Source organism: Chiloscyllium plagiosum, unplaced genomic scaffold (assembly GCF_037043375.1).
Source record: "Chiloscyllium plagiosum isolate Xiang-an unplaced genomic scaffold, Cpla_swu_hap1 HiC_scaffold_19, whole genome shotgun sequence".
Classification (NCBI taxonomy): domain Eukaryota; kingdom Metazoa; phylum Chordata; class Chondrichthyes; order Orectolobiformes; family Hemiscylliidae; genus Chiloscyllium; species Chiloscyllium plagiosum.
The window spans coordinates 70,007,010-70,033,994 of NW_028270157.1; the positions used below are offsets into that span (position 1 = coordinate 70,007,010).

The 26,985-nt window shown below is 42.9% G+C and overlaps 1 protein-coding gene across 6 annotated transcripts in view; it reads left to right on the forward strand.

The window, feature by feature from the left end:
* The window catches only part of dgki (diacylglycerol kinase, iota), a 254,803-nt gene that overhangs the window by 208,223 nt on the left and 19,595 nt on the right, over positions 1-26,985 (forward strand). For all 6 annotated transcript variants that reach the window (XM_043708940.2, XM_087997517.1, XM_043708943.2 and 3 more), the window contains 3 exons: positions 9,245-9,372; positions 19,362-19,487; positions 20,302-20,327. In XM_043708940.2, coding sequence (XP_043564875.1) covers positions 9,245-9,372; positions 19,362-19,487; positions 20,302-20,327 — 280 coding nt within the window. The remainder of the gene's footprint in view (positions 1-9,244; positions 9,373-19,361; positions 19,488-20,301; positions 20,328-26,985) is intronic.

Sequence of the window (26,985 nt, forward strand, 5' to 3'; positions counted from 1 at the left end):
CTATAAATATGTAAAGCGAAAATGAGTGGCTAAAGTAAACATTGGTCCTTTAGATGATGAAAAGGGGCATTTAGTTATGGGATGTGATGAAATGGCTGTGGCACTGAACAGGTATTTTGTATCGGTTTTCACAGTGAAGGACACGAATAACATGCCAGTAACTGACAAAGAGACAAAGGTAGGTGAGGACCTGGACACAATTATTATTATGGGAGAACTAGTGTTGGGCAAGCTAATGGAGCTAAGGATAGATAAGTCTCCTGGCCCTGATGGAATGCATCCCAGGGTACTAAAAGAGATGGTGGGTAAAATAGCAGGTGCGCTGGCGCTGAACTCTGGCCAGAAGTCTGCGCTGGCCAGAAGTCTGGAAAACAGCAAATATGACACCATTGTTTAAAAAGGGAGGTAGACAAAAGTTGGAGAATTATAAACCAGTTAGCTTAACCTCTGTAGTGGGGAAGATGCTCTGGTCTATTATTTAGGAAGAAATAGCAGGGTATTTTGAAAGAAATTGACTCCTTGGATAGACGCAGCATGGAGTCATAAAGGACAGGTCATGTTTGACAAATCTTTCAGAATTCTATGAAGACATTTCAAGCAAGGTGGACAATGGGGCTGCACAAGAGGCTACTGCATAAGATAAGGATACATGGTGTTAAGGGTAGAGTATTAGCGTGCATAGAATGGATAGATAGTGTGGTTGACTAACCGGAAGAAAGAGAGCAGATAAATGAGTGCTAATCTGGCTGGCAATCAGTGACTAGTGGTGTGCCTCAGGGATCGGTGTTGGGACTGCTACTATTTACAAATTATGTAGATGATTTGGATTTGGGGACCATGTGTATTGTGTCACAGTTTACAGATGACACTAAAATGTGCAGCAGAGCAATGTGTATAGAGGACTGTGAAACTTTGCAGAGGAACATAGATACGTTGAGTGAGTGGGTAAAGGTCTGGCAGATGGAATACAATGTTAATAAATGTGAAGTCATACATTTTGGTAGGAGTAACAATAAAAAAAGATTATTACTTGAATGGTAAGAAGTTGCAGCATGTTACTATGCAGAGGGACCTGTGCCCTTGTGTATCAGAAGGTTGATCTGCAGGTACAACAAGTAATTAGGAAGGCAAATGGAATTTTGTCCTTCATTGCTGAAAGGGGTTGAGTTTAAAAGCAGAAAGATTGTGTTGCAGCTGTACACGGTGCTGGTTAGGACACACCTGGAGTAGTGTGTGCAGTTTTGGTCTCCTTACTTGAGAAAGGATGTACTGGAGGGATGCAGAGGAGGTTCACTAGGTTGATTCTGGAGTGAAGGGTGTTGGTTTATGAGAAGAGACTGTGTAGTTTGGGATTATATTCATTATCATTCAGAAGAATGAGAGGGGATCTCATAGAAGCATGTAAATTTGATAAAATAGAACTAGATAGGATGTTTCCACTGGCAAGTGAAACTAGGACACGAGGGCATAGCATCAAGATTAGAGGGAGCAGATTTAGAACTGAATTGAAAAGGAACTTCTTCACCTAGAGGGTTGTTAATCTTTGAAATTCCTTGGCCAGGGAAGTAGTTGATGCTACTTCAGTAAATACTTCTAAAGCTAAGGTAGATTTTTTTTGAAAAATAAAGGAATTAATGGATACGGTGAGAGCACAAGTAAGTGGAGCTGAGTCCATGAAAAGATCAGCCATGATCTTATTGAATAGCAGAGCAGGCTCGAAGGGCCGGACGGCCTACTCCTACTCCTCGTTCTTATGTTCTTATTCACAGTGGTAAGTTCGATTTATACCTGGTACTCAACGAGCAGGGCATCAACTGACCCATTGTATCTGTGGGTGTGGGCTATCCTTCTCTCTGAATATTGGTTGGCATATTGAAGGTGTGGTCATGCAATGTTCAGTTACTATCTGTCAGGTTTTGTTATCTGTGTGCTTTTGAGTGACTTAGCCAGGACAAAGTTTCCCCTAGAAAGGAGTGTCTTTGAGTCAGGTTTCTGCCCACTCTTCTAACACCAGCATTATTTCTCCATAGCAGCCTTTATGTGATTGGTTTCAAAATGTATTGTGGCTTGGTGGATGAGGCACTGCCAGGTGATATGGTCTGTTTCAAGTTCATCCTATGTTTTAATGTTGGAAAAGTTTTTTTTATTAATAATGGATATCACATGATTTGATCCCAATGAAGCTTTTTTATGACAAACTGATAACCAGTCAGATCTCTTGTGGTGCTCAAATAAAGCTTAAAAGCTGTTTGGAAGGACTGTAAAATCAGATCTCTACAAGCAGGATTAACCTGCTCAAGATAAGTTACCATGGTGAGAAGTAATCTGTGTGGATACCTCCCGTAGTGAGGCCATGACTTTACTATAGGGGAACACCAGCTGAGGAGGTCTTATTTGAAAGATCAGACATATCTGGGATCAACAGTTTTATCTGTTGCCACCCTGCTAAGAACTAATAATCTTCCTGCTCTTTCTCCAGTATCAGCTGATGAATAAATATCGGATAGAAGTGGTGGTAGAAATGCCACTACATTCTTTACATTGTCAGTGATTAGTTGCACATCCTATAGCCTCATTTTTGTGACCAGATTAGGTTTTTCAAGTAGGCATCTGCCCACCCCTGAACTACTAACGGTTTGCACTGTGTCCCATTTCCTTACATCGACTGTCCCTGCTACCTTTCATGCCAACCCATTGACCTTTACCCTGTGGGACATTTTGCTTTGTGGGCTGTGTATACTTACCAGACTGAGAGAGCAGCTGGAGCAACCACAGACCCACCCCACCCCCACCAGTATTCAGTTGTCAGCACTCCAAATATTTATCAAAGACCAAAGCCAGATAATTAGGACACTCCGCTATTTTAACCATTAACATGAGGTGCAAACGGCCATTCAAGACGTTTACAGTTTCACTTTGCAATAAGACTTCATAATTCAATTCTGAATCCTGTTTCTTCTTCTATCTTTATGCTTCACAATGTTTGCTCATAAAAACACACTTAACAATTTTGAATCACCATGTTGTCCATATAGATTAAACCTGGGATAAAAGCCAACAATAATTTACCATTAATGAAGGTTACCAGCATTAAGAGTAAGGATTTAGCTTTTTTTTTTGTTCATTTTAGTAGATGTGGGTGTGCCAGCATATAACACATATTCCTATTTAGCCTTCAGAAGGTGGTGGTGAGTGGCTTCCTTAAACTTCTGCAGTCCATGTGCTATAGGTAGATCCACACTGCTATTAGGGAGGAAGTTCCAAGATTTTCACCCAACGATAGTGAAAGAATGGTGATATATTTCTAAGTCAGGATGGTGAGTGGCTTGGAGGGAGCTTGCATGTGGTGATGAACCCCATATATCTGCTGCCCTTGTCCATCAAGATGATAGTGCTCAAAGAGCCTTGATGAATTTCTACAGTGCATCTTGCACATCACATCTTACGCATTGCTTCTACTGGATATCAGTGGAGTGGGTATCTGGATGTGGTACCAATTGAATGGGCTGCTTTGTCCTGAATGGCTTCAAGTTTCTTGAGTGTTGTTGGACCTGCACTAACTCAGGCAAGTGGAGAGTATTACATCACATTCCTGACTTGTGTCTTGTAGATGTTGGACAGTCTTCAGGGAGCCAAAAAGTAAGTTACTAAATGCAGAATTCCTAGCCTCTGGTCTGCTCTCTTAGCCTCTGAACTGCTGTCTTATTTGTATGGATGATCCAGTTCAGTTTCTTGTTCAGGTCCAATGGCAACCTCCAGGATGTCAATATTGGAAGAATTCCATGACAGTAATACTACTGAATGTCAAGGGGCAATATATAGATTCTATCTTGTTGGAGGTGGTCATTGCCTGGCACTTGTGTAGTGCAAATGTTTCTTGCCACTTGTCAGCCAAAAGCTAGATACTGTCCAGACCTTGCTGCATTTGGACATAAACTGCTTCAATATCTGAGAAGTTACATACAGGGCTGAACGTTGTGGATCATAAATGAACATCGCTATTTCTGACCATATGATGGAGGGATGATTATTGATGAAGCAGTGAAGGCATTTGGACGTGATGCCAAGGAACTGTTCCAGAGATGTCATGGAACTGAGATGACTGACCTATGACTCCAACTAGCAGAGAGTTTGGTTTTTTTCTTGATTCTCATTAATTCCAGTTGTCCTAGGGCTCCTTGATGCCACAGTAGAATGTCATATCAGACCTCAATCACTTTACTATCTAACTGGAGCTGAATTAGCATCTGCATTACAGGGGTATAAACCAGACATTGTATTAAAATCAGTATGCAAACTTTAAAGATTGGTGAGATGACCATCAGGACTTCCCTGCAAATCACCAATGCCTCCTGTTTATCATCTACTGCATAGTCATGTGAATACTTTGGAAAAGAAAGAGGGAAAAAGTGACAGGAAAAAAACTTCAGCCTAAGAAGGGAAGCTATGTTCTGATAAATTCCTCTCCATCTCCTTCAGAAGCTTGACATGATACTACCCCAGTTCAAAGTGTATGCTAAAAGCAGATCATGCAGCATCCGAGGAGCAGGAGAGTCGATGTTTTGGACATTAGCCCTTCGTCAGGCATGACAGGGGAGAGGATCAAAGTAGCTGGGAAGGCAGTAGGTAGATACAGGTTTGGGGTGGTGGTGGTGGTGACTGAGACAGGTCGGTAGGGAGAGTAGAGCGGATGGGTGGGAAGGTAGATGGACAGGTCAAGAGGGTGGTGCCAAATTGGAAGGTTGGATCTGGGATGAGGTAGAGGGAGGGGAGATTTGGAAACTAGTGAAATCGATGTTGATGGGTCCCAAGGTGGACAATGAGGCGTTCTTCCTCCAGTCGTTGGGTGGCTTGGATTTGGTGGTGCAGGAGGCCCAGGACCTGCATGTCCTTGGTGGAGTGGGAGAGGGAGTTGAAATAGTCGGCCACGGGATGGTGGTGGTGTTTGGTGCGTGTGTCCCAGAGATGTTCTCTGAAACATTCTGCGAGTTGGCATCCTGTCTCCCTAATGTAGAGGAAACCTCCGCTATATCTGCTCCCAGGAGGAGCAATTCCACTCCAGGACATCCCAGATAGCTGCCTATTTCCAGAATGACAATTTCCCCTCCCACATGGCCAACAATGCCCTCCAGTGCATCTCCTTCACTTCCCGCTCCTCTGCCCTTGAACCTCACCGTAACAAAGATAGAACCCCCCGGTCCTCACCTTCCACCCCACTAATATCCGAATATAGCGCATTATCCTTCACCATTTCTACAACCTACAATCAGACCCCACCACCACCCTGCCAGTATTCCGCAGAGACCATTCCCTCCATGACTCCCTCGTGAGGTTCATGCCCCGCACCAACCCAACCCTCCAAACCCACCACCTTCCCTTGCCACTGCAATAGGTGTAATACCTACTCCCACACATCTCCCCCTCAACCTCCGTCCAAGGCCCCAAAGGATCTTTTCACAGAGATTTCCCTGCACTTCCACCCACCTCATCTACTGTGTCTGTTGCTCATGATGTGGTCTCTTCAGTATCTTGGAGATAGAACGCCAACTTGCGGAGTGTTTCAGGGAACATGTCTGGGACACATGCACCCAACAACCCCACCACCCTGTGACCAACCACTTCAACTCCCCCTCCCACTCCACCAAGGACATGCTGATCCTGGGCCACCTCCACTGCCAAATCCAAGCCACCCGACAACTGGAGGAAGAACACCTCATCTTCTGCCTTGTGACCTTTCAAGCACATGGCATCAACGTCAACTTCAACATCAGTTTCCGTATCTCCCCTCCCCCCACCTGATCCCAGATCCAATCGTCCAACTCAGCATCACCCTCTTGACCTGTCCCACCTGTCCATCTTCCTTCCCACCTATCTGCTCCACCCTCCCCACTGACCAATCACATCAACCCCCGCCTCCATCCACCTATCACCTTCCCAGCTACCTTCTCCCCAGCCCCACCCCCACCCTCCTATTTATCTCTCAACCTCCTTTCTCCAGCCCCCCCACATTCCTGATGAAGGGTTTATGCCGGAAATGTTGACCTTCCTGTTCCTCGGATGCTGCCTGACTTGCTATGCTTTTCCGGCTCCACACTTTCCGATTCTGACTGTCCTCACTTTCCCCATGATACTACCCCAGTCAAGGTTGAAATCAAGCATCTGAAATGCAGTTGGTGGCTAAACCAATTATTTAATATTATTGGAATTTGTACGGTGCCGATTATGAAACACTATAGTTTAAAAAACAAGATAGGCTGAGTAAAAACAACAGCCTAGAATTTGGTTGCAATTGGTCATCCAGCCTTTTTCCTCTGGAGTTACTCCTTAAACACACGTACATATCACCAAACACCATTTGCTACCAGGTAGTACCTCAAGTATTGCTGAAAAGAAATCCTGTTGATGCTTTCCATCTTTCAATTGTGATCCATGTAGGTACCAACAATATAAGTAGAAATATGAAAGAGGTTCTGCTGAGGGAATATGAGCAGCTAGGATCTACATTAAAAGCAGAACCAAAAAGGTGGTAATCTCTGGATTACTACATGAGCCACAAACAAATTGGCACAGGGTCAACAAGATTAATGAGGTAAAGGCGTGTGTCAAAGATTGGGAGATCGGTGTGGGAGAAACATTGACATCATTACTGGGGAAAGAGAGAGCTGTCCCAATGGGACAGGTTCCACCTGAAACATGTGGGTTCAGAAACCTTTGGGGGGGGGGGGGGGTGGCGCAGGTGCGAGGAGGAAGCACAGAAGAAATTCATCCAAGGAAGAAAAACAAATGAAGGGGTGGATGAGGCAAGTGTGGCTGATGAGGGAAGTCAGGGATAACATAAAAGCAAAAGTAAAAGCATACAATTTGATGGAATGGAGAGCCAGAGGATTGAGAAGCCTTTAAAATCAACAGAGGACAATTAAAAATGCAAGGGGTGGTGGTGGTGGTTTGGGGAATGGTTGGGGGCGGTGGGGGGGATATGAGTGAAGATGAAATGTGAGACTAAGCTAGCTCATAATATAAAAGATGAGTGGCATAGTTTTTTGGATATCTAAAAGGTAAAAGAGAGATGTTGCGCTGCCGGAAAATGTGGTTGGAGAAATTATAATGAGCATAAAAGAAATAATGGAGGATCTGAATATGTACTTTACATTACACAGGAGGCTGCTAAGTAAGAGAAGAACCCATGGTATTAAGAGCAAGATACTAGTGTGATACAGGAATGGCTGACAGTCAGAAGGCAGAGAGAAGGGATCTTCTTCAAGATGGCAGTCACTGCCGAGTGGAGTCCCACAGGGGTCAGAGTCGTGACCATAACAATTTACATCAGCATCTGGACGAAGAAACTGAGGGCATTGTTGCTAAGTTTACAGATGACACAAAGATATGTGGAGGTGGGGAAGCAGCAGGAGGACTTGGACAGGCTAGGAGAATGGGCAAATAAGTGGCAGATGGAATACAATGTGGGAAGCTTTAAGGTTATGCACTTTGGTAGGAAGAACAGGCATAGGTTATCTTATAAACAGGGAAGGACTTTGGAAATCAAAAGCACAAAGGGACTTGGGAGTCCTGGCTCAGAACTCTCTTAAGATTAACATGCAAGTTCAATTGGTGGTCAGGAAGTCAAATGCAAGGTTAGCATTCATTCCAAGAGGGCTAGAATATAAGAGCAGAGACGTACTGTTGAGGCTGTATAAGGCACCATTCAGACCTTATTTGGAATATTTTGAGCAGTTTTGGGCCCCATATTAAAGGAAGGATGTGGTAGCATTGGAGGGGGTCCAGAGGAAGTTTACAAGACTGATCCTGGGGATGAAGGGCTTGTTGTATGAGGAGCAGTTGAGGGCTGTGGTTTTGAAGGATGGATTCGGATCTGATTAAAAGTTACAGAGTGAAGGCCTGGATATAGTGGACAAGGAGAAGATGTTTTCACTAGTAGGAGAGACTAAGACCAGCGGATTAATCTGTAGAACTCATTGCCATAGAGGGCTATGGAGATCAAGTCATTGAGTATAATTAAGACAGAGATAGAGAGTTTCTTGATTGGTAAGAGAATCGGGGTTACAGGCAGAAGAAGGGGGTTGAGAAACATACCAGCCATGATTGAATGATGGAGCAGACTCAAAAGGCCAAATGCCCTAATTCTGCTACCATTTCTTATGGTCTTATCTTGCACTCGCCCGGACAGATTTCGTGGAATACCAAAACTCAATGGGAACAACACTTTATATTGTATCATGTATAATGCTCAAATTCTGTCAGGGATCATTTTATTTAAATTATCATCTTTTTGAAAACGAAATGTGATAACTAATTCCTTGATAAGGAGAGTGGCTACTTGATCAAGTCTTTTTGCAATAGCTGAAAATAGGTTTATGACAAAAAGTAAGCATTTCAATCAGAGTGCCATCCTGCCACCTGCAGATTTTCAATAAGTAAAATTTATTTTTATCACCAAATAAATGCATTTATCAGTTAAATTGGTGAGAAATGTTATTAATTTATTAATAAATAGTATAATAATTGACTTTGAAAAAGTAGCATGCAAAATGATTACCATAACCTTTGGAGTCTCCTTGAAGGTTGCAAACTAGTGGAATTTGTATAGATGATTAATTTATCCTGGGGTTGTAGGGAGAGGGCCATCTGGCTACAGTGCCACATATTAAACTACTGGAAAATCAATTGGCATGGAATGTAGTTTGTGCTTTGAATTCATTTCCCGTGGTTGAAGCAGAAACTGCATTGGGATCTGGCATAGGTTTTCCTGAACTATTGTCAGTATTCGGGAGTCTGGCTGAGTATATTCAAACTACAATAATCCCCCCACGGGGGATGTGCTCCAGGACCTACCGTGGAAGCCAGAAACCACAGATAGGAGTAAACCCATTCAATTAAATGGGAAACGTACCTTCCCAGCAGCCTCTGGTCCATGGTTCTGGAACGTTCCCTGTAATATGTTCCAGCTGCAGTAAAACACAGGTAACTGAAACCGCGGAAATCAATTCCATGGATACCGGAGTCGCCCTGTATTCATTTTAGTGCTTCTGAAGTGCAGTGTAGTTATTAATTAATTACGGAATGTAATTATTGATCATGAACAATAATTAACTGAGCTTTAAGGATATCAATGTCAATAATGACTTAATAATTAAGAATACTAGAAAGGATAGATCCACTAATGAATAATTGATTGTTGATAGTTAAGAGAATTTTAAGGTATGAATGGTTTTCCACTTTTCCTCAGGAGCATCTCCACTTTGTAACAGAAGTGGCTCAAGATGAACTTTTTATTCTGGATCCAGAGATAGTTGTCATACAGAAAACTGGGACAGCCCCTGGAATGCCAGACCTGGTGGTGGATCCACCTCAAGGGTAAGCTTTCTGCTCGGCCCCATGAACCAACCTTCGACCAATAATTCGTTTCTTCCTCCCAATTTTGTTCAGCCCATCCATTTTTATGGATAGTGGTGTTATGGGAGCCACTCTGCATCTCTCTAATCTGGCCATTTCTTTCAGCTTTTGGCTGTACATTTTCGAGGCTCTTTGATCATGGAAGCAATCACAACTAAACCCTACCTTGACACCCTGGCAGACATTTTCCAACATTCATGACTAATTTTCATCTTCCTAACCTCCAAGCTTATTAAGGTCAGACAGTAAATAGGATTCACCTGTCTACTGGGCAGTATTAACTGAGCTTCAACAGACCAGGAGTGGAAACTTAGATCTTCCTACGGTGTTTAGTTCAACTGATGAATAACCATCTGTGCGATCTAGGAAGCTCTGGGGAATGAGGGAGACTTTTCTCATTTTTTCACAATATGTAAGCATCACAGCCTAGGTCAGCAGTTATTCCTCATCTTTCATTTTAACAATCCTCAGTTTCCCTTGAGAAGGTGGTGGTGAGCTAACTTCTTGAACCATTATAGTCTATGTCTCATAGGGAGACCCACAATGCCCTGAGGAAGGGAGTTCTAAGATTTTGACCCAGGAACACTGAAAGAATGCCGATATATTTCCAGATCAGGATAGTGAGTGGCTTGGAGGGAACTTGCAGATAGGTATTCCTATGCATCTGTTGCCCTTGTCCATCTGTTAGAAGTGGCCGTGGGTTTAGAAGGTGCTGTCTAAGGAGTCTTGGTGAATTTCTGCAGTTACGTATGCATTGCTTTCACTGCTATGTCATTGATGAAATGGATGAAGGTTGAAGGCAATGAATGTGGTGCCAGCCAAGCAGATGCTTTGCCCTGAACTATATTAAGCTTCTTGAGTTATTGGAGCTGCTTTCAGGCAAGTGGGGAGTATTCCATTAGATTCCTGATGCCTTGTAGATCATTCATATACTTTAAGGAGACAGGAAGTGAGGTACATTTTACTGAATTTGTAGCCCCTGACCTTTTTTTAGCCACTGTATTTATATGATTAGTCCAATTCAGTTTCTGGTCATTGGTATCCCGCAGGATGTCGATAATAGGGAATTTAGTGATGAGAGTGGCTTTGGAAGTAGTGAAGGCTGAAGGGGCATGAACTAACTGACCATTGTGCCAAGGTACAGAAAGCCAATCAAATGTGGGAATCAACAAGGAATGTGGTAGTGTTAAGGAACAGTATAGAATGTAGAACATAGTACAAGCCCTTCGGCTCTCGATGTTGCACTGACCTGTGGGACTAATCTGAAGCCCATCTAACCTACACTATTCCATTTTCACCCATATGTTTATCCAATGACCATTTAAATGCCCTTAAAGCTGGTGAGTCTACTACTGTTACAGGTAGGGAGTTCCACCCCTCTACTACTCTCTGAGTAAAGAAGTTACCTCTATCATGTATCTATCACTCATCAATTTAAAGCTGTGTCCCCTTGTGCTAGCCATCACCATCCAAGGAAAAAGGCTCTCACTGACCACCCTATCTCACCCTCTGCTTATCCTATATGTCCCAATTAAGTCACCTCTTAACCTTCTCTCTAACAATAACAGCCTCAAGCCCCATAGCCATTCCTCATAAGACCTTCCCTCCATAGCAGGCAACATCCTAGTAAATCTCCTCTGAACCTTTCTGAAGCTTCCACATCCTTCCGATAATGTGGTGACTAGCCTATTCAGCCTCTCCCTATTGCTCAATATCTCAACCTTGACAACAACCTTGTAAATCTCTTCTGAACCCTTTCAAGTTTCTTCCTTGTGTCGGCAAATGGGACTAGATTAACTTAGGGTATCTGGTCAGCATGGACGTGTTGGACCAAAGGGTCTGTTTCCATGCTGTACATCTCTATGACTCTCCTTGTAGATCAAACCCTCCTCTAACCCTCAAATATCTTCTATCACTCTATGATATGATAATGATTACATGAGACATGACTGTAGGATAACTCAGATTGGGACCTGAATGTTAAAGGGTACTGGACATTCAGGAATGAAAAGCCAAGAAAAGATGGAGGGGTAACTCCGTTTATTAATACTGGTATTAGCACAATATAGAGAGATGGCCTAAGTTCATGAAATCAGGATTTAGAAGCAGTTTGTGGAGAGATGAGTAATGACAAAGGCAAGAAGTCACTTGTAGGAGTGTTTTTCACACACCCTCCTCCACTCTCTCCAGTAACCATGTGGTAGTATTGAGTGTAAAGATAAAAATGAGAGCCTGTTTAAAAGATACAGTTATAATCATGAAGGATTTTAAAGTACATATAGACTAGAAAAATCAGATGTAGCTTGGATGAGATGTTCATAGAATGTTTTTGGGATAATTTCTTAGAACAGCATTTTCTGGAGACATCTAGAAAGTAGGCTATGCTAATTGAATTGTACAACAAAATGGAATTAATTAATAATTTCGTAGTGAACAAAACTCCCAGATCTCAGCAGTAATAATATGATTGAATTTTACACTCAGTTTGAGGGAGGAAAGAGTGGGTCTCAGATTAGTATTTTAAACTTAACTGAAGGCAATTTTGATGCATGCAAGCAGAGCTAGCTGAAGTGATCTGACAAATCAGGTTAGGAGATAGGCCAATGAAGATGGAGTGGCAGACTTGTAAGTGGATATTTCAGAAAACACACAATAGATAAATTCAAAATGGAAAGAAAAACTCTAAGGGGATTAGAACAGTTGGTCTTGCATCACCCATAGTTAATTAGAACACTTGAAGATAGTATCAAACTTCAAGATAAAGCTATAATTGTGCAGTAAGAGTTAGGAGGTCAAGATTGAGCATAAGATTAAAAAAAGCAAAGAACAAATAAAAAGGAGGGAAAGATTAGAGAATGAGTGAAAGCTAGCCAGAAATCTGAAAAAAAATAGTAATCATATCAATATTTACAAGAAAAGTCGGAAACTGAATACATAAGTAGGGAGGCTATGCATCAGTTATACAAGGCTCAGATGAGACCACATTTGGATACTATGTACATTACTAGTCACCTTATTTATAAATGCGTTGGAAGCAGGTTAGAGAAGGTTTACCAATCTAATACGTAGAAAAGGCAAGTTATCTGGAGGAAAAGTTATAGAACATAGAACATAGAACAATACAGCACAGAACAGGCCCTTCGGCCCACGATATTGTGCCGAACATTTGTCCTAGCTTAAGCACCCATCCATGTATCTATCCAATTGCCACTTAAAGTTCGCCAATGATTCTGACTCTGCCACTCCCACAGGCAGCGCATTCCATGCCCCCACCACTCTCTGGGTAAAGAACCTACCCCTGACATCTCCCCTATACCTTCCACCCTTCACCTTAAATTTATGTCCCCTTGTAACACTCTGTTGTACCCGGGGAAAAAGTTTCTGATTGTCTACTCTATCTATTCCACTGATCATCTTATACACCTCTATCAAGTCACCCCTCATCCTTCTCCGTTCCAATGAGAAAAGGCCTAGCCGCTCAACCTATCCTCGTACGACCTATTCTCCATTCCAGGCAACATCCTGGTAAATCTTCTCTGCACCCTCTCCAAAGCTTCCACATCTTTCCTAAAGTGAGGCAACCAGAACTGCACACAGTACTCCAAATGTGGCCTAACCAAAGTCCTGTACAGCTGTAACATCACTTCACGACTCTTGAATTCAATCCCTCTGCTAATGAACGCTAATACACCATAGGCCTTCTTACAAGCTCTATCCACCTGAGTGGCAACTTTCAAAGATCTATGAACATAGACCCCAAGATCCCTCTGCTCCTCCACCTTACTAAGAACCCTACCGTTAACCCTATATTCCGCATTCTTATTTGTCCTTCCAAAATGGACAACCTCACACTTGGCAGGGTTGAACTCCATCTGCTACTCCTCAGCCCAGCTCTGCATCATATCTAAGTCCCTTTGCAGCCGACAACAGCCCTCCTCACTATCCACAACTCCACCAATCTTCGTATCATCTGCAAATTTACTGACCCACCCTTTGACTCCCTCTTCCAAGTCATTAATAAAAATTACAAACAGCAGGGGACCCAGAACTGATCCCTGCGGAACTCCACTTGTAACTGTGCTCCAGGCTGAATATTTACCATCTACCACCACTCTCTGACTTCGACCGGTTAGCCAGTTTTCTATCCAACTGGCCAAATTTCCCACTATCCCATGCCTCCTGACTTTCCGCATAAGCCTACCATGGGGAACCTTATCAAATGCCTTACTAAAATCCATGTATACTACATCCACTGCTCTACCCTCATCCACATGCTTGGTCACCTCCTCAAAGAATTCAATAAGACTTGTAAGGCAAGACCTACCCTTCACAAATCCGTGCTGGCTGTCCCTAATCAAGCAGTGTCTTTCCAGATACTCATAAATCCTATCCCTCAGTACCCTTTCCATTACTTTGCCTACCACCGAAGTAAGACTAACTGGCCTGTAATTCCCGGGGTTATCCCTATTCCCTTTTTTGAACAGGGGCACAACATTCGCCACTCTCCAGTCCCCTGGTACCACCCCCGTTGACAGTGAAGACGAAAATATCATTGCCAACGGCTCTGCAATTTCCTCTCTTGCTTCCCACATAATCCTAGGATATATCCCGTCAGGCCCGGGGGACTGGACTATCCTCAAGCTATTCAAAATGTCCAACACATCTTCCTTCCTAACAAGTATCTCCTCTAGCTTACCAGTCCATTTCACACTCTCCTCTTCAACAATACGGTCCCTCTCGTTCGTAAATACTGAAGAAACGTACTCATTCAAGACCTCACTTATCTCTTCCGACTCAATACACAGTCTCCCAGTACTGTCCTTGATCGGACCTACCCTCGTTCTCATCATTCTCATGTTTCTCACATACGCATAAAATGCCTTGGGGTTATCCTTGATCTTATCCGCCAAAGATTTTTCATGCCCTCTCTTAGCTCTCCTAATCCCTTTCTTCAGCTCCCTTCTGGCAATCCTGTATCCCTCCAATGCTCTATCTGAACATTGTTTCCTCAACCTTATGTATCTGTCATTTCTGTTCCTTGAAAACATTCCACACTTCCACGACATCCTTCCGTGACAGCCTATGCTCTCAACTTATGCTCCTCAGATCCTGTCTTACAGCATCGTATTTACCCTTTCCCCAATTGTAAAACCTACCCTGTTGCACGCACCTATCTCTCTCCATAACCAAGGTGAAAGTCACAGAATTGTGGCCATCATCACCAAAATGTTCACCCACTAACAAGCCCATCACTTGTCCCGGATCGTTACCAAGTACCAAATCCAATATGGCCTCCCCTCTGGTTGGGCAATCTACATACTGAGTTAGAAAAGCTTCCTGTGCACACTGCACAAACACCGCCCCATCCAACCTACTTGATCTAAAGAGCTTCCAATCAATGTTTGGGAAGTTGAAATCACCCATGACTGTTTCCCATTCTGTTTCCCAATCTGTTTCTCCACATCTCTGCTGCTATTGGGGGGCCTATAGTAAACACCCAACAAGGTGACTGCACCTTTCCTATTTCTGACTTCAGCCCATACTAACTCCAAAGGCAGATGCCCCTCGAACTGCCTTTCTGCAGCCGTTATACCATTTCTAATTAGCAACGCCAACCCCCCCCTCCTTTTTTACCACCCTCCCTAATCTTACTGAAACATCTGTAACCAGGAACCTCCAACAACCATTCCTGTCCCTCTTCTATCCACGTTTCCGTGATGGCCACAACATCGTAGTCCCAGGTACCGATCCACGCCTTAAGTTCACCCACCTTATTTCTGATACTCCTTGCATTGAAGTATACACACTTGAGCCCATCTCTGTGTCCGCAAGTACTCCCTGTCAGTGCTACCTTCTCCACAGCCTCCCTACATTCTTGGACATCCTAACAAACAGCTAGCCTACTTGCTGGACTACAAGTCCGGATCCCATCCCCCTGCCAAATTAGTTTAAACCCCCCCAAAGAGTGCTAGCAAACCTTCCTCCCAGGATATTGGTGCTCTTCTGGTTCAGGTGCAACCCATCCTAATTGTACAGGTCCCACCTTCCCTCAAATGCAGTCCAATTGTCCAAATACCTGAAGCCCTCCCTCCTACACCATCCTTGCAGCCACGTGTTCAACTGCACTCTCTCCCTATTCCTTGCCTCACTGTCACGTGGCACCGGCAACAACCCAGAGATGACGACTCTGTCCATCCTAGCTTTTAGTTTCCAGCCTAACTCCCTGAGCTCCTGAATGACCTCCCCACCACTCTTCCTACCTATGTCGTTGGTGCCGACATGCACCACGACTTCTGGCTGCACACCCTCCCCCTTAAGGATTCTGAAGACACGGTCCGAGACGTCTCGGACCCTGGCACCCGGGAGGCAACAAACCATCCGAGAGTCTCGCCCATGTCCACAGGACCACCTGTCCGTCCCTCTAACTAAAGAGTCTCCTATAACTAGCGCTCTCCTCCTCTCCCTCTTTCCCTTCTGAGCCTCAGAGCCGGACCTCGTGCCAGAGACCCGGACACTGCAGCTTACCCCTGCTAGGCTGTCCCCCCCAACAGTATCCAAAGCGATATACTTATTGTTGAGGGGAACGACCACAGTGGATCCCTGCACTGCCTGCTTCCTCCCCTTCCCACCTCTAAGTGTTACCCAGCTACCTCTGTTCTCTGGCGTAACTATGTCCCTGTAGCTTCTATCTATCACCCTCTCAGCCTCTCGACTAATCCTCAGTTCATCCAACTCCAGTTCCTGTTCCCTAACTCGTTCTGTGAGGAGCAGGATCTGACTGCATTTCCTGCAGATGAAGTCGGCAGGAGTATCAGTGGTCACCCCTACCTCAAACATCCTGCAGGAGGAACATTCCACTGCCTGCACTGCCATTACTCTACACTTCGTCTCCAAAACAAGAACACTGAGTAGCTTACCTGTGGACTTTAAAGTTAGGTTAGAGGAGGAGGATGGGAGGGAGGCCCTACTATGTAGGTCCTGGGGTCTAGAACACACCCACTCAAATATCAATCACTTACCTTCCCGACTAGCTCTGCGCTCCAACTTCACTTCCGCCCAGCTCGCGCCGCTCTCTGCTGTGAAAAGACCGTTGGCGTCGAGGTAAGTTCTTAAATATCAATCACTTACCTTCCCGAATAGCTCTGCGCTCCAACTTCACTTCCGCCCAGCTCATGCCGCTCTCTGCTGTGCAGGCTTATCTTGTATCTACTCGAGTTTAAAAGAGCAAGAGGTGACATGATTGAAACAGATAGAATCCTGAGGGGATTTGATACAGGAAATGTGGAGAGGATATTTCCTCTTATAAGATGATCGATAACTAGGAGTTTATGTTTAAAAATCAGAGATCACTCATTTGAAGAGAGATTAGGTAAAATCTTTTTCTCTCAGAGGGTCATTGGTTTTTGAAAATCTATTTCAAAAGGTAGTGGAATCAAAGTCCTTGATTATTTTTAAGGCAAAGGTGGATAGATTCTTGTTAAGAAAGTGTGAGAGAAGTTATCAGGGATAAGTGCAATTGTGAATTTGACATTACAATCAGATCAGCCATGATCTTATTAAATGGCATAGCAGGTTTGGGAAAGTGAATGGCTTACTTCTGATTTGTATTTTCACATGTAATCTGAATCAAGCTGGGGTATTGTGTCTTGAGTGCTAACAACTCTTTCATAGCTTAGCTGACTGGTTATTGTTAGCTGACTGGTTTGCTGACTGGTCAGTACCCATAGGGAGGGCCTCAACCGGGACCTTGGGTTCATGTCACATTACAGGTGATCACCATTGCACTACACACACACGGATATTCCTACACACACACACACTGTCACATACACACGGACACAGGTACACACAGACGTGCACACAGACACCCACACACACCCTTATAGACACACACACTCCCACACATGCACCCCCTTACAAGCTTAAGACACTCTGCACTCACTACACACACACGCACACACTTTCTCACACTCACAACCCCCACCCCAGACACACACACAGACAAAGACCCACATGCACATATATATTTTGTGTGGTGAATTTGTACTTGCAGAGTTACATTGCACTTTGTTCAAAAACTGCAAACATTCATGTAGAACTCTGAACTCAAAAACTGCATGAATTTATGTAAAACTCATTTATCTCACTTTTTAGATTAGAATCAATCTAAACATCATGGCATAGACAGAAAACACAGGGGGCTAACACTTTCAACATATTGTGTAGCTATCACCATTGTTAATAGCTAACCCGAGAATGCAACTTTAAAAAAAAGGGTTTTGTGACTTACACATGAAAGAAGTGAAACTATCACTGTATTCTAACAGATGAAAGGCTTAACAGACAATCAATTTTTCAATTTATAATTTCAGTTACATCACTCTGCAAATTTTTGCGATAAATTCTGTGTTACGATCGAGTCCTCCACAATACCTGATGAAGGAGCGTTGCTCCGAAAGCTAGTGTGCTTCCAATTAAACCTGTTGGACTATAACCTGGTCTTGTGTGATTTTTAACTTTGTACACCCCAGTCCAACACCGGCATCTCTAAATAATGGTTATTCTTCGTGTGTGAAGATGACAGATGTTTAGCTAACTGACCAGTAGTTTCTTGCTTTTAATCTCCTTCCCTTTTTGAATAAAAAAGTTAATTTCACTATTTTCCAAACTAATGAGACTATCTCTGAATCAATGGATTTTGCAAATTCAAAGCCAATACATCTACTATCTCACTAGCCACTTTATTTAAGATTCAAGGATGGAGTCCACCAGCAGCTGGACACTTGTCAGCTGTAGCTCCAGCAATTTATTCAGTATCATTTCTTTGGTGATTGTAATTTTTCTGAGTTCCTCTCTCTTTCCATTTCCCGATTTAGTGCAGGTTCTGGGATGTTACTCGTGTCCTCTAAATCAATGATAAATACAAAATACCCGTTCATTTAATCTGTTTCCTTGATTTCCATTATTAATTCTTTAGCCTTGCTTTCTGTAGGATGAATACTCGGTATTTTTTACATTTTAAAATATTTATAGAAACTTCTTATCTGTTTTTACATTTCCGGATAACTTGTACTCGTGCTGGAACTTTTTCTCCTTTTTGAATTTTGTTTGGTGATTCTTTCCTTCTGTTTAATATTCTGTTCCATCTTCTTTTCTGTCAGCTGACTTTGTATAATTATATGCTTTTCTTTAAGATTGATACTTTCTTTAACATTTTTAGTTAACCACAGATGGTAGGTCCATCCCTTAGAATTTTTCTTACTTTGTGGAATGTATCCATTCTGTTTATTTGGAAATACTCTTTAAATGTCTGCACTGCATCTCTATTGACCAATCCTTGATTCATTTTAGTCAGTTCTGCTTTCATTCACCATGATTACTCTTACTTAAATAGTCTTAGACCCACTCCCCTCTTCCTCAGACAGATGGTAAAATTCAATCATATGATAGTCTTCAATACCAAGGGTCACCTTCACAAGAGATCATTAATACATCATATCTTATTGCTCAATACCAGTTCTGGTCTGTTCAACCTTTCCTTATAAGACAACCTGGCTATTCCAGGTATTAGTCTAGTAATCATACTCTGAACTACATCCAATACATTTATATCCTTACTTAAATACGGAGGCCAATACTGTGTATAGTATCCTAGATGAGGTTTCACCAATGCCCTGTGTAATTGAAGCATAATTTCACTACTTGCATATTCAGTTCTCTTTGTAATAGTTTGCTTTCTGGTTGGCTGCAGAACATGCCGTTTCAAGAAACTATGCTGAAAACATTCTGAGATCTTAATCTAGGCTACCTTTGTCCTTTTGTTTTTCCCTGGCAATAACGTAGAATAAAATATCTCATGATTATCACCAACGAGAAAAAAGAAAAAGTGCGGAGGAAAATTGATTCAAATGTTGTATTGAAATAAAAAGAAATCCTTTTCAAATTTTCAGCAATACTGAGCTGTGGAATGGCTCCAACAGCAAGTGGATCACAAGTGACAGCTGCGATTCTGAGTCTGGGATACAACACCGGTATCTTGCCAGAGAGACAGAAAGACTGACTCACCAGAAACTCCGGTATAAACTCTTCACATCTAACACAGCCCTTCACCCCATTAACAATTGTGTTCTCTGAATTCTTCTCCACATTCCAGCAAGATTGTCCATACTCCCGATCCCGACAACATTTCTGCAATCCCCATACATAATGAAAACACTCTGCACACTTCTAATCACAACAACTTATCTATACTCCCGGTCAGAACAACATTCTCCATGCTCCCAATTGCAATAAGACAACCCGACCAACAATCCACAACAGCATTCTTCATACACCTGATCTTGACAAGATTCCCTAAATCCTTTTTCCTAACTATATTCATCACATGCCCGATCCAAAGAAAGTTCCCACATTCCTGATTGCAACAACATTCCTCACATCCCTCTTCCCAATTGTATTCACCACATTGTTGGGTTCTAACAACATTTCCCACATTCTTGATCCTAACAACATATCCTAACCACCTTATCCTGACAAAACCCACGCACTCTTTATCCTGACAAGATCCATATTCTCAATCTGGACAACGACATTCATATTCCTTAACCTGATAGCATTACCCACACTGTTGTCCTGATTATATTTCCACACTGACTCCTGACAGCATTCCCCACACTCCAAATCCTAACAATATTCCTTTACCTCTGATATTGTTGCTGCCAATATACTGGGACACTGTACCTCTCTACTTTCTGTTCTGTCTGAGGCTGTCATGCTGTATCACCTTTGAGCTCTCTGCTCTATACACAATATTTTTCAAGGTCTTTGTGACAGGATCTGTTGCACATGCCTGACTCTCAGAAAATATTTTCTTTGTTCTTCCTTCCTCAGGCCTCCCTCATCCTCCGAGGAAAAAGGTAATTCGTCCTTTGATCTGCACATAATAATCCCGCATTCCGGATCATTGGCTGCAGTCTTGGCAATCCCAACAGATTTCCCTGAACTCTCCATGACCACTGCCTTTAGAACATGAGTGTATGTCTGTCTTCCCCGAACTCCTCAGAATCAGACCCTGCTAAGAATTATTATGGACCAGACTAAACCCCCTCAAAATATATCAAGGAGATAGTCAAGGTCGTAAGTTTTATCTTTTAGCCGGTCGGGAAGGTAAGTGATTGTTATTAGAGTGGGTGTGTTCTAGGTCCAAGGAAATTCCTGTGGATTGAAGAGTGAGGCTTTAGCTCAGGAGTCTTCGACAAGAAGGTTGAGTGAAGTGATTACACCACATTTGAAGAGGGTGAAGACATGACTGCCAAGCTGGTTCAGTGTGCTACGTGCTTGATGTGGGAGGTCAACGACTCTGGTGTGTCTGGCTCGTATAAGTGTGGAAAGTGTGTGCACGTTCAGCTACTGACAGAGCATATTGCAGCACTGATGAAAAAACTCGAGGACCTTAGGCTCATCCGAGAGAACGAGATCTTTCTGGACAAGACCTTCAGCGAGGTTATTACACCAATCGTACCAGAAGAGAGCAGACGATGAGGAAGGCAGAGAGGAGACAGGTGCAAGAGACCCTGGGGGGAAGTACCTGTCAGGAACAAGTTGAATCTTTTGGAAACAGTAGAGACAGATGACACTGCCAGTCCGCGAGGCTGCCAGGTCTGTCAATCAAACATTGGCGCAGAGGCAGAGCAGAAGAGTCGGACATCGCACAGAGCAGTGGTAATAGGGGACTCCATAGTGAGAGGAACTGACTGGGGTTTTTGTGGCAGCAGACGGGATTTAAGGATGGTGTGTTGCCTTCCTGGTGCCAGGGTTAAAGACATGACAGAGTGCAGGAAATCCTCAAGGACGAAGGTGAAGAGCCAGAGTTGGTGGTACATGTCAGCACAGATGATGTCGGGAAGAAGAGGAGGAACATACTACAGCGGGACTTCGGAGAACTAGGCAGAAGGCTGAAAAGCAGGATGTCCAAGGTGGTTATTTCCGGTTTGCTTTCAGTTCCTCGGGCTGGTGAGGCCAGAAACAGGGAGATAATGGACTTGAATGTGTGGCTGGGGAACTGGTGCAGGAAGCAAGGATTTAAATTCTTGGATCACTGGGGTAGGTTTTGTGGTAAGTATAAATTCTACAAGAGAGATGGTTTGCACTTTAATAGGTTAGGGACCAGCATTCTGGCAGGCAGGTTTGCTACTGCAACACAGCTACGTTTAAACTAAGTAGCGGGAGGGAGGGGACAAACTGGATGTTTAAGAAGGAAATTGAAGGGAAAGTTAGAACAAGGGAAGTCAAGCAAGACAACTGTATCAATGAGGCAGAAAACTCAGAAAAGGATCATGCTGTAAGGTTGAGTGAATTAGGAGTTGATGGAAAGGGTGAGGGCAGTAACAAATTAAAAATACTATACATGAATGCACGAAGCATTAGAAATAAGGTGGATGAGCTTGAGGCTCTTTTGGAAATTGGCAGATACGATATTATGGGGATAACTGAGACGTGGCTTCAAGTGGACAGGGCCTGGGAAATGAATATTCAAGGCTAAACGTGCTATCATAAGGACAGACTGACGGGCAGAGGAGGTGGGGTGGCCATGTTGGAAAGGGATGATATTCAGTCCCATGCGCAGGGGGACCTAGAATCAGGGGATGTAAAGTCAGTGTGGATAGAGCTGAGAAATACTAAGGGTAAAAAGACCCTCTTGGGAGTTATCTACAGGCCCCCAAACAGAAGTCTGGATGTCGGATGTAAGTTGAATCAGGAGCTGAAATTGGCCTGTCGCAAAGATGTTACTACAGTTGTTATGGGGGATTTCAACATGCAGGTAGACTGGGAGAATCAGGATGGTAATGGACCTCAAGAAAGAGACTTTGTGGAGTGCCTCAGAGATGGATTCTTAGAACAGCTGGTGCTGGAGCCGACCAGAGAGAAGGCAATTCTGAATCTGGTATTGTGCAATGAACCAGAATTGGTCAGGGACCTCGAAGTGAAGGAGCCATTGGGAAGTAGTGACCATAATACAATAGGCTTCAATCTGCAATTTGAGAGGGAGAGGGTATAATCGGAAGTGACAATATTTCTGTTGAATAAAGGAGTTATGAGGGAGGAGCTGGCCAAAGTTCAATGGTGCAATACCTTAGCAGGGATGACAGTGGAGGAACAATGGCGGATATTTCTGTGTATAATGCAGAAGTTGCAGGATCAGCTCATTCCAAAAAGGAAGAAAGATCCTAGGAGGAGGCATGGGTGACAGTGGCTGACGAGGGAAGTTAAGAAACATATAAAGTTACAAGAGAAAAAGTATAACATAGCAAAGATAAGTGGGAAAACGGAGGACTGGGAAGTTTTTAAAGAACAACAGAGGATTACTAAGAAGGAAATACGCAGAGGAAAAATGAGATACGAAGGTAAACTGGCCAATAATATAAAGGAGAATAGTAAAAGCTTTTTTAGGTATGTGAAAGGCAAAAAAGTGGTTAAGACTAAAATTGGGCCCTTGAAGACAGAAACAGGGGAATATATTATGGGGAACAAAGAAATGACAGAAGAATTGAATTGGTACTTCAGATCTGTGTTCACTGGGGAAGACACAAGCAATCTCCCTGAGGTAACAGTGGCTGAAGGACCTGAACTTAAGGGAATTTATATTTGCCAGGAATTGGTGTTGGAGAGACTGTTAGGTCTGAAGGTTGGTAAGTCCCCGGGGCCTGATGGTCTACATCCCAGGGTACTGAAGGAGGTGGCTCGAGAAATCGTAGATGCGTTGGTGATTATATTCCAGAGTTCGATAGATTCGGGATCAGTTCCTGTGGATTGGAGGGTGGCTAATGTTGTCCCACTTTTTAAGAAAGGTGGGAGAGAGAAAACAGGAAATTATAGACCAGTTCGTTTGACCTCAGTGGTGGGAAAGATGCTGGAGTCTATTATAAAGGCTGAAATTACGACACATCTGGATAGTAGTAACAGAATAGGTCAGAGTCAGCATGGATTTATGAAGGGGAAATCATGCTTGACTAATCTGGAATTTTTTGAGGATGTAACTCTGAAGATGGACAAGGGAGATCCAGTAGATGTACCTGGACTTTCAGAAAGCTTTTGATAAAGTCTCACATAGGAGGTTAGTGAGCAAAATTAGGGCGCATGGTATTGGGGGCAAAGTACTAACTTGGATTGAAAGTTGGTTGGTTGATAGGAAACAAAGAGTAGTGATAAACGGCTCCATTTCGGAATGGCAGGCAGTGACCAGTGGGGTACCGCAGGGATCAGTACTGGGATCGCAGCTTTTTACAATATATATTAATGATATAGAAGGTGGTATTAGCAATACCATTGGCAAATTTGGGTGGCAGGGTTAAATGTGAGGAGGATGTTAGGAGATTACAGGGTGACCTGGACAAGTTAGGTGAGTGGTCAGATGCATGGCAGATGCAGTTTAATGTGGATAAATGTATGGTTATCCACTTTGGTGGCAAGGACAGGAAGGCAGATTACTACCTAAATGGAATCAATTTAGGTAAAGGGGCAGTACAGAGAGATCTGGGTGTTCTTGTACACCAGTCAATGAAGGTAAGCATGCAGGTACAGCAGGTAGTGAAGAAGGCTAATAGCATGCTTGCCTTCATAACAAGAGGGATTGAATATAGAAGCAAAGAGGTTCTTCTGCAGCTGTACAGGGCCCTGGTGAGACGACACCTGGAGTACTGTGTGCAGTTCTGGTCTCCAAATTTGAGGAAAGACATTCTGGCTATTGAGGGAGTGCAGTGTAGGTTCACGAGGTCAATTCCTGGAATGGCGGGATTACCTTACACTGAAAGACTGGAGCGACTGGGCTTGTATACCCTTGAGTTTAGAAGACTGAGAGGGAATATGATTGAGACATATAAGATTATTAAAGGATTGGACACTCTGGCAGCAGGAAACATGTTTCTGCTGATGGGTGAGTGCCGAACCAGAGGACACAGCTTAAAAATACGGGGTAGACCATTTAGGACAGAGATGAGGAGAAACTTCTTCACCCAGAGAGTGGTGGCTGTGTGGAAAGCTCTGCTCCAGAGGGCAGTGGAGGCCCAGTCTCTGGATTCATTTAAGAAAGAGTTGGATAGAGCTCTCAAGGATTGTGGAATCAAGGGTTATGGAGATAAGGCAGGAACAGGATACTGATTAAGGATGATCAGCCATGATCATATTGAATGGTGGTGCAGGCTCGAAGGGCAGAATGGCCTACTCCTGCACCTATTGTCTATTGTCTATTAAAGGTAAGTGTTAGGTGCTTTGTTCTAGATGTAATTTGATTTGTCCACTGTTAGGTTCTAAGCAAAACACACATTATTCTTCCAAGACAGTAAAAATACAAACAAAAACAAAAGTTGGCATAACTTTAATACATTTGAAATACTTAACAAAAGATTATATTGTTTAACTATTAACCAATGATTGTTCCAATACCACAGCATCTAATAACCGTACCCTTGGCAAAGCAAATTCATTAGAATTTCTTATGTGCTGTCTGCATTCCAGGAGAAAAACATCACTGAAAGAAACAGTCTGGTAGTAGAGAATGAACTCAAACTTTTAGCTGCAGAAGGGAGAGCTGTATCTAGCAGCTTCAACTCCAAAAGACCCCACTTCAACTCAAAGCAAAACTAAAATCCTGAGCCTATGTCAGCCTGACGTACCCACTCATGCTTCTTTTGTCTAATTTAAAAAAAAATACTCGGAGCTCAAAGCTATTTACCCTCTGCTTCTGAAACAGACATTTCGGTGCCACTGACAACACATCTTTGCAAGAGAAGCAGCGTATATTAAATCCCTTTTAAATGAACACTACCATCACATAATGATCCAATTCTCAGTTTGATATGGGCAGCATGATTCCCTCAAATATTTTGTGAGTTGAGAGGAAGACAGTTTTGTTTTCATTAATTTCAGACCCCAATTCCTTTCAGGTTGAGTGCAAGCTATCTGCAGCTTAATTTAAGAGATTTATTTGGAGGAGGTGCAAAAGAGATTCACCATGTTGTTGCCTGGGCTGGGGTGATTCAGCTGGATAGATTTGAGTTGTTTTCTTTAGAACAGAGAAGCTAAGGGGGGACCTTACTGAAGTGTATAAGATTACAAAGACCATGGACAAGGTGGCTAGGAAGTAGCTGTTCCCCTTAATTGAATGGTCAACAATGAGGATGCATACTTTTAAAGGGAAGGACCGGAGGTTTAGAGGGAGTTTGAGGAAAATGTTTTTCACCCAGAAGGTACTTGGTACCTGGAATGCACTGCTTGAGAGGGTAGTTGAGGTGAGAAACCTCACAACCTTTAAGTATGTGAATGAATACTTGAAATGTCATAACATTCATGACCAAGTGCTTGAAAGTGGGATTACTGTACATAGGTGACATAGACTTGATGAGCTGAAAGGCCTCTTTCCTGTTATGAGTCTGGAACATAAACCTCTGCCCAATTTAAAATCCAATCCTTTTATTTTCTTTATAGACTAATTCCTCCCCCTATCATTAAGATCCAATAGCTGCTTTAAGAAACATGCCGACCTCTTTCTGAAATCATTTTTTCATTCATTTTTGGGACTTGAGTATCTCAGGCAAGGCCATCATTTGTTGCCCTTCAAAATTCCTTACAAAGCTGTTTTCTTGAACCTCTGCAGAATTTGAGGTGTGCATACACCCACAATGCTGTTGGGTAGGGTGTCCTGAGATTTTGACCCAGTGACAGTGAAGGAACAATGATTATAATTCAGGGTGATATATGGCTTGGAGGAGAACTTGCAGTTGGCAGTGTTCTCTTGCATCTGCTGCCCTTGTCTATCTAGATAGTTGCAGGTTGGAGACATGCTGTCCATAAAGTCCTGACAATGTGCTTCAGCACATTTTGTAGATGGTATACCCTGCTCTCACAGGTTTCTGAGGGCTGTCACATCTATCGGAATAATTATTAAACATGAAACTAGCAATCCCAGAAGACAGCTGCCAATCCAAAATTGACACAGTGGGTAGTTCATTCCACCTGTTGCTTAAAGTGCCTCTGAAACACTGTCACAGTAGCTAGTATCCTTAATAAGCAAGCTAACTATTAAACTCTATTTAATATTAATGGATTTAATTGTATTTTATTTACATATTGCAGTTTTCTGTCACCGAAAAGTATTTTTGCAATGTATTAGCACATTGAGAGTTTCATTTCTGTTTTCTATATATGGTTGTTAAACAGTTACAGCTATCTCTCTCTCTCTCTCTCACTCTCTCTGCCTCCCAACATTCAGTTACTGTCCTGTAGCCTAATTCTGCTTCTCTTTATAATTCTTTATAATTCACCCAGGTTTACTACCTACTGGCCTCCTTCTAAAAATGAACAATTTTCCATTTTTATTCTTCAGTATCTCTCTTTTATGTCTCAGGCTCCTTTCCCAAATATTTTCTACTATCTGCGTAGAAGGAACATACAAAGATAGCAGAGTTCTACCATTGAATAATCATTTTTAATTCACTATCTTTATTTCTACTCAACAGTTTTAATGGATATTATGAACCTTCATTGGATGGGCAGGTACTTTAAGCATCTGATCAACAC